Below are 12,520 nucleotides of genomic sequence, written 5' to 3'. Positions count from 1 at the left end.
TTTGAACAAGCTGTCTGAAGTATTTGCAGTTCCATCCACTTATTTTCTTGCATATGACGTCGTCCAAGATGATTAATCCTATCTTCGATACAGAATTTGTTTCAAAGATAGACATTCCGGAAAGACGGGCAAATGAACTATTGTAGTTTCAAGTCTCAAAATCAAAGCGCTGGAAACGAGACTATGCAAGCTATGTAGGCACTGTATGTTGTCACCACAGCCAGCTAGCCGACGCACAGCTGATAACAAAATGGCAGCCAGCACTGTCAAAAGCATAGCCTCTCTTCTCTTCAGAGGATCAGCCTGTTCCAAGAGGTATGTCGGTAACCATATTTCAAAGATTGACCAGTCAATATGTTATGGAATATACGTTGTACTATAAGAGTGGGGTTGCAATCTTAAGAGCGTGCAAACAAAGTCATGGGTCATCGGTATTGGGGCTCTTAGTGTGAAGGCCACTTTGGTATACATTATATTGTCAACATTGTGTCCGTGCATCCATATCACCCGATGTATACATCTCGAGGTCCTGTCGAATATAATGGTACCTGCGCGGACCTAAAGATCAGAACGTGTTACTAGCTGGAATACACGTGTATTGAAACTTATGGATATTTCTACTCTTGACCTAGATTACTCAGTAGCTGATATTCCATCCTCCTGTATACATTCAATAATTTCAATATTTGGAATTCACTTTGCCTGTATTAGTTGTTGTCATGTCGGGCAAGCCTCGGGAGAACTCCTAGCTTGGCCGGAAGATCAGTCTATATATCTTTAGGGATTATTAGGAACATGTTCCTGGGAGACTATACGGCGAGCTTTACGCAATCGTTCTCAAAGTGTTTTTTTAATAATAAAACTCGTCCAAATTGACAGATTTTTTCTGTCTAGAGAGCTACATGCTTGTCAGGTAGAGTCTTTGTTTTAAAAGGTTCTAGGCCATGTCAGCAAACAGGTATATATTCCTGAAATACAATGTAATAATTCGGTGCTTTTTAAAGTGATATCCAGTTAGATATTGGCGTCCTTATTGTTTGAGTCTTTGCTCAACACACAATGTCATAAAGTATAGCATAATTCCGTGTTTTATCACTGAACGAATTGGTGTACTTTGAATTGTTTGTCTGTGACGTATGTTTCTTTAAAACCTACTAAAGCTTATATGGCCCTGGCAGAGCAGCTCCTGCTTTGATACAAAGATGGCAATCAACCGCTACATCTACAAAACAGAACAGGTAAGGTGTGCTTCATAATTAATTATCGTCATTAGCGGTGGCCTGGTGGCCCGGTGGCCCGGGACCATAAAACTTTATGTCGGGCCTATTTCAAAGCGTTTTCTTTCGATCGGACGAATCAGATTCAAAATCATCAAAAATTCATTTCTTTTCTTTATATTGTTTCTTGACACCAAAATCTTAGATTTAAAGATATCAGTGGCAAGAGCGGGCTACCAGATAAAATGTTAGTGTCTCCTTTATATTGGGTTCCATATGAAGTTTTGTAAGAAATGTTCACTTTGCTGACAAGATCGAGGGCTGCACAAATACATCAAGGAAATGTTTGTATTTTGCTTGGGCATCATGGGTAAAAGTGATTTATTTCTAAATCAGGGAGGCTATTATTTTCTCTAGCCAGGATATGAAGATTTTATTTTTTCTTGTCAGGATATGAAGATTTTAGGGATCTTCCCTCAGAATCATTGATACGTGTCCACTCTGAATGTGGAATATGAATATCCGTATCATCGCAGCTGATATGGACACTGAACTCAGCGTCTTTGAATAAAAAGCAGAAGACGTATTTAATATTTTTATCCACGATTTCATTATCAAACATCATGCATGCTAATTCTGTCGGGTGTTCGAATTAATCGATACAATTAATTATCTTTTCTTAAGCCCCTTTCACAGTCTGTCTGCGACCGTTTGCGACTATTATTATTGTTTGGTCTTCCGGACATGCTGCAGCAGGCTTCAAGCGCCATCGACCTCATCAGGTCGCTTATACCCCAATCTCACTAGACGGCGATTCCGCTACGATCATCAAAAATCGACAAAGTGCGGCGGATCGTGGCTTCATCGCTTTAAATCTTCTCTATCGCATCTTGAGCAGTTCAGAAGCGCGTAGGGTCGTTACCATCGCCATTGTCGGCGACCTCGCTACGGAAGTTTTGAACATGTCCAAAACTTCCGTAGCGAATCGGCATGGTTTTAGAGCGTATCACAATCGCCATACGAGCGCATTAAAAGCGCCATATTCGTAACTCTGACGGGGTAGCAACAGCGCAAAGGCCCCCTCGCACCTGAGCGAATTGCCTGAAATATGACTTGCTATGGCTTGCGAAAGGCATTTTTTTTAATCGTTTTCAATGGTAATCGATAGTAAATCATATTTACCCTTCGTGTTTGGGTTCGTACACCTTCTGAACTAACAGTTGCGATTATTCAAATTCGCACGGGATTTTTGAACATGTTTAAAATTTCCCGACGAATTGAAAAATCGTCTGTCATTTGCTTGAATTTGCATCTCTTATTTAGTCTGCGGTAATCGTTCGTTTATCGTTCGTGTGCTATTGTCACGTATAGTCCCTCATCGCGCTTTTACCAAGGTGGACCGATCTCGAAAGAACCCTAAACGAAGCAACACGATGACTGAATATGACTTGCGCATAGAAACGAAGATACTATGACAAATGTATTTTCGCTTGCCATCTTCTATGCGAAGGGAAACCAAGATAGACTTTTGCTAAATTTGAATAGCGATGCATAATATTATACGAAGGCAAGTCTAAGAGATACTATGACACATAGGCGCCGGAAGTGGGGGGGCAGGGGGGGCGGCCGCCCCCCCCCCCCCCAATCCAAAAAGTGGGGGGCAAAACGCATTTTTGCCCCCCCAAAAAAAAAAAAATAATAATAATAAGAAGAAGAAGAAGAAGAAGAATAAATGAATAAACAAAGAAAACAAAATAAATATGTATATATATGAATAAAAGGGGGAAAAATATGGCTACAAACGGCAGCTTTTGGACTGTAAAATGTCAAAATTTTCAAGCTCGCTCGCTTCGCTCGCTCGCATCCAGCAGTTGAGCCCGGTGCGCCTCCCCCGTAATTTCTAAAGCGAAAAACATAGCTACGACGGCAGTTGTTGGACTCTAGAATGTCAAAATTTTCAAGCTCGCTCGCTTCGCTCGCTCGCATTGAATCGTTATGCCATTCTCCTAATGTTGCTGACAGTAATTGCCAGTAGTTGCGCCCGATGCTCCCACCCCTTAACCTCCAAAGCGAAAGATAAATATAGCTACAAACGGGAGTTTTGGGACTGTAAAATGTCAAAATTTTCAAGCTCGCTCGCTTCGCTCGCTCGCATTGAATCGTTATGCCACTCTCCTAACGTTGCTGCCAGTAATTGCCAGCAGTTGCGCCCGATGGCCCCCCCCCCTTAATTTCCAAAGCGAAAGATATAGCTACAAACGGGAGTTTTGGGACTGTAAATGTCAAAATTCTCAACCTCGCTCGCTTTGCTCGCTCGCATTGAATCATTATGCCATTCTCGTAATGTTGCGGCCAGTGATTGCCAGCAGTTGCGCCCGATGCGCCGCCCATTAATTTCCAAAGTGAAAGATATAGCTACAAACCCCAGTTTTGGGACTGTAGAATGTCAAAATTTTCAAGCTTGCTCGCTTCGCTCGCTCGCATTGAATCGTTATGCCATTCTCCTAATGTTGCTGCCAATGATTGCCAGTAGTTGCGCCCGATGCGCCCCCATTTATTTCCAAAGCGAAATATATAGCTACAATTAAAACACCAGTTTTGGAACTGTAGAATATCAAAATTTTCAAGCTCGCTCGCTTCGCTCGCTCGCATTTTATTGTTATGCCATTCACCTTATGTTGCTGACAGTATATAATTTGTCGATCGTTTCACACCGTCATTCCATAATCCATGTAAGGAAAACTTACAATGTTCCTCAATGACTGCGTTGTTGAATGTATGACATTCCGTAATGTATTGTAGTCCCATTATTGCTCTCGCACACACGCACAAGCATACAGACCGTCAAAATTACTTTATGGCTCCCCCCCCCCCCCATGTTTCGACCCACCGTACGCCACTTTACATATATATATATATATATATATATATATATAATAGATATGTGTGCGTGTGTGTGTGTGTGTGTGTGTATGTGTATATTGTGTAACATATGCATGGTCTAATCTTGAGCCCCCTCCAATGTTTGCCCCCCCCCCCCCAATCCAAAACTGCTTCCGGCGCGCCTGCTATGACAAACTATGGATTGCGAAGTGATACGAATACGAGCGAATGACCTGACGAAAAAATTGGCGAATGCTGAGCTGCTCTCTGTGACCAGCCACTCACCACCCTACTCATATAGAAACATTCCACCTGAAAGTTTCGTAGTTTCTTCAGAAAAATAGAAGATGTAGCTCGCCTCAGAGTCCAGTATTTACTGGCAACGGCTCAGAATTAAGTTATACATCAGCATCTGAACCTACACCAGTTCATCAGAGGCCGCTTCAGATGGAGACGAGGCTTCAGACGACGTCGTATCTGGAGAAGGACGTGGCTGAACCCTGCCAGGGGGGCTTTTGGAATCTACGACCAGCTGTTGGTTGAGCTCCGAAGAGAAGACCCTTCGACTTTCAAGTAATTTCTCTGCATGCCCCCTGAACTCTACGATGAAATCCTGGAGAGGGTCAGAGGAAGAATCAGGAGGCAGTACACCTGGTACAGGGAGCTGCTGGAAGAAGGTCTCAAGTTGGCAGCTACTCTCCGTCATCTTGTGTCTGACACCAAGTACTCGGACATGCAGTATGGGTGGAGGGTGCCTGAAAACACCCTATCTGTAGTGGTCAGGGAAGTGTATCAGGTCATATTTGACGAGTATGCAGATGAAGTCATGACAGCCCCTTCAACCCCTGTTGGATGGAGACAACTTGCTGGTGGATTCTACAAACGGTGGAATTTTCCCACTGTGTGGCAGCTATTGATGGCAAGCATGTGGCCATCAGAAAGCCTCCTCTGTCTGGCTCGCTATACTACAACTACAAGGGCATTTTTTAGTATAATCCTGTTGGCTATAGTGGACAGTGACTACACATTTGTCTGGTGCGATGTTGGTCGTAGGTATGATACAATAGGGGAAAGGGGGTAGGTCAAGTCAATTTAGGGGTACGTCAGATTTGTTATCACCTCACCTCCATTGTTAGGCCTTCTGTTTCAATATTTCTCTTTTTTGCTAAAATGATAGCAATTGGGGCAATTCATCTCCAGCTTTTGCTTGATACCATTTTTCTTCTTCAAAACGTGCTGTAAGAATAATTAATATATTGGATATATTTATTTCACACAAATGAACTTTTGTGTAGAAGCAAAGATCTGAAATTGATTGATTTGTTTCATTATAATGCCTTTAGCCTCTTCCTTCCATGTTGCGTGGATGATTTCTCTGGCCGCACTGAAATCTGGACGGACCTGGTCGTTTTTATACTCCCCGAGGAGCGCACACACACGTACGAGAACGCCTGATCTATTATTTCATCTTCGTTTCCAATCGCACACCAAACCATTGCTCATTGTTCGTTCGTTTTATCGGGTCATATCAACCCTTCGCTCGCCTTCGATCACAATTTACTCAAAGAAGTGAACCAAAAAATCGTTATCCTTCGCGTGTCATATTTATCCTTCGCTTACCGTTCGTTAATCATATTTGACTTTAGTTTATAATAGGATGATTTGAAGGCAATTTTATTTGAAATCGTTGATTTCGCGCGCATTTCGTGCTTTTTTCCCATTCGTCCCCCTTCGTCCCCCTACATTCGCTCAGGTGTGAGGGGGCTTTTAGGCGTAACTCAAGCGCATCGAAAGCGGCCCCATCGCCCATGAAAATTACCACTTTTGCAGCAGGAACCAACCATGAACGAACTAAGCGATGAACAGACCGGGAAGGTGGACATGGAGAAAATTGTATAAAATTAATTTTCCACGTACACTTAGTGCGAATCTGCTCTGTATATTTAATTGTTTGTTTGTCATATGCCATTGCAAGTCAATGAAAGTGAATTAACTTGTAATTTTTTTCAAATATATCTTCATAAAATTGTCTCGTTGTAGGATACGATTTGTAGTTTGCTCGTAAGCCGGTTCTTTAATATCATATACACATACTAAGTATTACTCTTTTAACTGAATGGAGAACTTAACTAATAGTGCAAATTCACATCAGGTTCTAACTGGTGTGTTCTAAAATGCTAAGATGTAAGAGTAAAACTATATTCTGTGCTTGTAAGACACCGAGCATTCGATAGTGCCACAACCCGGGAAAACAAACAAACAAAAGCAAAGAAATAAAAATGTTGCATGCTGTCGCAAACTGGTCACAGACCAATTGTGAGAGGGGCATTGAAATCATAACCAATTATCAAATACCATAGCACTCGTGACCATTTACTATTTGTATATTACCACACGTTCCCCTCCTCATCAGCTCGCCCCTGGATCAAGCTAGTCGACAGAAAGCAAACTACGAGGCACGGGTCGAGTTGGCCGCAGCCTATCGCGCAGTCGATCTGCATGGACTTGGTGAGGGCGTGTGCAACCACTTGACGATGAGGGCTCCAGCCAGGGACCGTGAGGGGGACGTGATGCTGGTAGTCCCATATGGCTTACAGTGGGGACAGGTTGGAACCGAGAAAAGACACTTCTCATGCCATATTATGTATATTGACCTATCTACATTAACTGATTGTCGGTTTGTTGCATAGTTGTTGTTGTTGGTCTTTTGGGGGGTTTGCTTCTTTTTTGTTCCTCGAGTCCGATTCATTTTTTTTTCTTTTATTCTTTTCGCGCGTATGTCTGCAAAGGTGACAACCATGCAGATGAAATGCAAGAGAGATCTATTTTGTGCTCAATTTGTTTGTTTTTAATAAAAAACATTTTCGAGATAAAAAAAGTGTTCAAGTCAAACCTTTTTCTGGCAATTTCTCTTACATTGAGACAGGTAGATACTAGTAAGGTGACAAAATCTCGATTTATGTCATTCTTATTCATTTGTTCCCTTTTGCCTTTGATGATGGTTATATATTTTCAAACTCTAGGGACTGTACGTTCTGCTTAGTTTTTTTATGTCTTTACGATTTTTAAGGAGTTTTTCCTCTTTACCTAACCACAGACTGCACTAATACCAATCATTTTATAGCAATTCAGTGGCTCCACTATGAAAACATATACCTTATTACCATCCCTCTTCTCTAACTGTATTGTTACTGAAGACACCAGTTGCACTGCATACAGTAATACGAAATTTTAAAAAAAAAACTTTTGAATAAGCAAGATATTTACCTCAAATAGTGTCGTTATAATGTGGGCAGGGGTGTATGGCGAAATAAAACATGATAATTTACCACTTGAAAATATTTCTTTCTTCACATCGTTCTTTTGTTTTCATTCTGTGGGTGTACACGTTTGCTTGTTTGGTTGGTTCTTGTTTTTCTTTGACAAGTAACGATTTTCCTCAGTTCGCAGCAATCGAAGAGGCCCAGCGACTCACATTTCACCGCTAAATGCATAATGTACACATGTCTTACGTTGCCATGGTAAACAACGCTGAAGTTATAATTCCTTTGGGCCACTTTGTATTTCAGGTAACGGCATCGTCTCTAGTCGGTGTCGACTTTGAAACTGGCGAGAAAGTGGAGGGCGAGGGAGTGGCCCTGCAGACCGCTGTGTGTATCCACGTTCCCATACACAGGATGAGGTATGAGATGGATGGAACCACTGCTGTCATGCACACACATCAACCATACGTGCTCGCCCTAGGTGAGACGACGTTGCGTCACAATGCATAATGAAGATGATATCAAACCACATAACTGATACTACATAAGGAAACAGACAACATACAGTGACCTCCAAGTTCATAACAGAGCAGGTGACTATATAGCAATACTTAGAAAATGATACCAAATATTTTAATTTATCATCCGATTCGAGAAATGATGATGAAGTTTAGACTGTCCTGAAACTTTGATTTCGATCATTAAATTTTGCGAGGTCTTTTTTGATTTGAAAGTTGTGTTGGCTTAAAATTTGGTGACATTTATCAATAAACATAATCACTGTGATGACAGGAGTACAGGTATTTCGTAGAGAAAGTACAGTGTTTACCGGAATTATTCAAGTCACTACATTGATATTGTTGATCTCACAAACGAAACTGTTCACGATGTGAAAGGCTAATTTTGCTATGACAAATGCGACGTAGGGACCTTATCTGACTTTTTTCACTGCTATGCATATGGCCCGAGTGATATTGGTTTAGAACAGCAATAGATTCGATTCAGTCAATGAAACAGTCTGTTATTGTCTAGTGGAGGACTCCTATGTGTTTTCAGAGAAGATCTATTTTCAGACGTTGACAGATGAAACATAGGCATCAGGAAACACATTATGTACAACTGTATGATGATGAAATGAAAAATTACTGTTAAGCTATGACTCAAAGAGATGGTACTTTACTATGGAGCTGATGTATGTTACTACTGCTTCTTAAAAGCAGAACGTTAAATGTCAATTACTTGTCAATGGAATCCGCAGTCTCTGGCAATTTGTTCACATGGATTATCATGAATATTTACAGCTTGCCTAGACGAACCGGCTCCGTTTGACGAAACGATGTGTCAGAACAGTATGAGGTTTGCCGGAAAGATCGCCTACGACTGGGTGTACGAGACGCTCGCCTACGCCATGGACGAAGGAGAAAGGCTTGGGAAGGCACTTGGGGATAAAGAAGTTCTGATCATGGGTCAGCATGGAGTGTTGACCGTAGGGCGCAGAGTCTGTGATGCGTTCGACGCGCTATACTATCTTGAAAGAGCGGCGAAAGTTCAGGTTGGTTAAGAATGTTGAGGCGATATTAAAGATAACTATGTGTGGAAAATGTGTTTCCTGGAAATGTAGTTCACATTTTTTTTTCACACCTCATCGTACGTAACATATACAGAAAAAAAGAAATCACACGACAGAAAGTTATTGAATGTTCCATGGAGTAACCCTAATTTAAAGGCTAAGAATCGTGAGAATCTCGGATAGCAGACGTTGGCAGAGGAGGGCGTCTTGTTGACGTCTAACGTGAAATACATTATTTAGCTTTTGCAAAGGTTGTGCTGAGGCTGTTGTTACTCGGTGGGCAAGAAGACAGACTCTCAATTATATTTTTAATCTTCAGGTCTCCGCTTTGAGCATCTTGGAAATAGCGGTTGCCCTTGTGAACATCTCGATATTTGCATCGCAAGCAACATCACGCTATTTTTAATTATTTTTAACAATAATTGAAAACTTATAATAACGATACATTGTGATGGGTGCTGAGGTAACGAAAGTGAAATATTTCTCTGTGTGTTATGCAGGTTCTGGCTCGTTCCATGGGAGCCAAGACTCGCTCAGCGCCCCCATCGGTCGTCAAGTACGTCTCGGAACACGACTGCTATCCTTACAACGCCATCAACCACCTGGAGAGTATCAAGAAGCTCATAGCCAATGAGGAGCCGAATTTTCGCGAGTGAGGCGTGCATCATGGTAGCCATGACAACGTTATGGGGCTGGTGATCATTTTTTTTTCTATTGTGTATACAGTGGAAGCGCGAAGCAACAGCACGAGATATGATATATCCCAGAGTTGAGTAATGATATCTTTGAGATGCTGTTTCATGTATAAAACATAACACTGGCCCTAAACGAGTGAAAGCTGACTTGTTTTCTGGTTTTCCACTCTGGCCCAATGATTTAAACCAAGAAAATGAATTGAAGATTATTTTTTCTATGTTAGCTGAATATTCTCTTTAATGTTTTTGACCTCTCATTTTTCCGTTCAAGTTCAAATCTCAAAATTTCATCTCCAACAAACTGAGGATACAATGGAATGTTTGGGTCTATGAATAATGTCACGAAATCAGTACAACGATGGGTTGAACGTAAAAACAGGTTAAGACAGTAGGTTCATCAAACCTACTTTCATCACATCATCTACCGTTCTTCTTTCATTTAATATATGTTTGATAAACGTTGGCATACTTCCTAGTAGTTTTTTTATTATTATCATTATTATTATTATTATCATTTTCTAAAGATATCATTATTGTTGTAATGGGGACACATAAGTGAGCCGGACAGGTGAGTTTACAATAAATAAAAAAAAAAAAAACAAAGCCAAAAAAACAAACAAACAAAAAAAAACCTCATGCAGCATAGATGGTTGGAGTTGATCGAGATGTTTGGTGCAATACTAATTTTTTACTGCTTCATTATTAAATGGTTCACACAAGAACTAATAAATTGCCTGAGTGTGCTTCCTCAGTATGTCATATTAAAGCATATTGGTCGAAAGAGGGAGCTGTGTACAAGAAATGGTTTCTGCTTCTCGTATCTGTTAGCAGTCAATATGAATACAAGAATAATATTGCTTCTTTTGTTTGTACGTTTTGTTAGTTGTACTAAATTTGTTTTAACAACAACAGTGAAGGATCTTTTATCTAAATGATATGTTTGACCTGTCATTTCAAGAATATGATTAATTACCAAATATTTAAAGCAAGTAATTACGAGACTACTATACAATTACTGGTCAAATATAGACTCAAATTACGTTGGACTGGTCCGGAAATTGAAAGATTATGTGGTTTGTCAGGCTTTCGGGAACAATACTGAGTATCAAAAGTATCAACACTGGAGTTCGGGAGCGAGAAATGCAAACCTGAAACAAGGAAATGGCTGAACCGAAATAATACAAGGCGACACAGAAATAAGAGAAAGGACAGCACCAAGACGAAGCTACTGATCCCGACATTCTGTTGATGGTAGGATACCACTGTGCGAAATGGACTGGTGTGAATCGTCGCCACGCAGTGTATTTCTTTCTTCAAAGTAATCAAATTCTTGCGTCGGGTTGTATTTTTTTTTTATTGTATTTGATTGACTTTGATTTGATTTGATATTTTGGTTACTGAATTAAATTGTATGTATAGTTTATTAAACTTCCTGATACTTTGATTACGCATTTTCTAGAAAATGAAAAAAAAAGGTGATTATTGCATAATGTATAGTTTGTATTTGTTTTTGTTTTTGTTTTTGTTTTGTTTTTTGTTTTTTGTTTTTTGTTTTGTTTTTTCTTGGGGGGGGGTAAACGAATGGAAATAAAATATCAATTGAACTGAACTGAACTAAGACATTACCCTACATAGCCTTAACCCTAAAAAGACTGGGGGGGGGGCCTAAAAGGCCCCCCCCCCCGACATTTCGCGCGATTACTCTGCAACACGCAATGCTCTCGCCGCGATGCTCTATGACATTTTTCTTTCGAGTTTCGCGCACATTTTGACGTCAAATTTGTGACGCCCGGGGGTACGGTTCTGAAGTTACATTACTTTTTGTATACATGCACGTGAGGCCGAAAATGGCTCAAAAATGTGATTTTGTGTACAAAGTCAATGCAAATTGAGTTTTTTCACATGGTTCATATAAATATGCTTATTTTTCCTCTCAATGGCTAAAATTAATTTGTTTTAGGAGTATTATGCTTCAAAAAGTGTCTGCCACAAATTTTGTTAAAAAGACAACAAAAACAAAAGGTCGAAAAAACAGAAATACATAAGAAATTCATAAAACAATAAAATAAATAAGGAATTAATTTTGATACCATATTTTTTTTCAAGTGCATTTGCCAAGAATGCCACAAAGAATAATTAGACCAAAAATGAGAACTTTTGGAGCTTTATTTACTGATTTAGATCAAAGAGTCTGATTTCTCGCATAAATTAGCATAATTAATCAAAATGAAATAAAAGAAGACTATTTTGGAAAATTTAAATATGCGATCTTGTAGATTACATCGCACACTACCATTATGCAAATTTCCGCGGCGATCGCGCGATCCGCGGCCGAGATCTTAAGGGGGGCCCTTTAGGCCCCCCCCCCCCCCCCCCAGTCTTTCGAGCTACCAAAATAGCCCAGTCTTTTTAGGGTTAAGCACCAAATTCATTGATGGTTAGTAGCAGCCATGATTAAACAAAACAAAACAAAACAAAAAATCATGGGCATAAATTCTCCGGCTGGATGTCTTTCTGTTCAGTTAGCCCTATCTTTGAAGAAACAATGTGTATCAAAAATGTTTTTCAAGAGTGTGAACTTAATATGTGCACTTTCAATCAAATGCCATCATTGTGGTCACCTTGGCTGCAACCAGTCAATAACGTATCAGTGGAAAGATTTGGAGACTTCCACATAGCATAAATGATATACAATAAGAGTTACAAGTTACAGTACTATAGTATTTCGCAGAGCGGGCTTCAGATGTTTTCATTTGCCATTAGATTAGAGTACAACCTTCTGCTGGAATAAAAATCAAACCATTTCCATGTTTTGTCAGCAACACATGAAATTAACTCCCGTTATTCCCCGTTATCTTTTTCTCTTTTTTTTAAACGTTTTCCTGTTGGATA

The 12,520-nt window shown here is 40.2% G+C and overlaps 1 protein-coding gene across 1 annotated transcript; it reads left to right on the top strand.

The window, feature by feature from the left end:
• The first annotated feature begins 223 nt into the window (after positions 1–223).
• On the top strand, positions 224–10,230 carry LOC139734056 (putative aldolase class 2 protein PA3430). Its single transcript, XM_071644873.1, has 6 exons — positions 224–315; positions 1,161–1,238; positions 6,514–6,706; positions 7,670–7,844; positions 8,665–8,915; positions 9,434–10,230. The coding sequence occupies exons 1-6, from the start codon at positions 251–253 to the stop codon at positions 9,587–9,589; spliced, it is 918 nt and encodes a 305-aa protein (XP_071500974.1). The 5' UTR covers positions 224–250; the 3' UTR covers positions 9,590–10,230.
• The last annotated feature ends 2,290 nt before the right edge of the window (positions 10,231–12,520 follow it).

This window comes from Diadema antillarum, unplaced genomic scaffold (genome assembly GCF_040938485.1).
Source record: "Diadema antillarum isolate AM-2024a unplaced genomic scaffold, OU_Dant_1.0 seq00000507_RagTag, whole genome shotgun sequence".
NCBI lineage: Eukaryota > Metazoa > Echinodermata > Echinoidea > Diadematoida > Diadematidae > Diadema > Diadema antillarum.
This window is presented reverse-complemented; position numbering and strand designations above follow the sequence as displayed.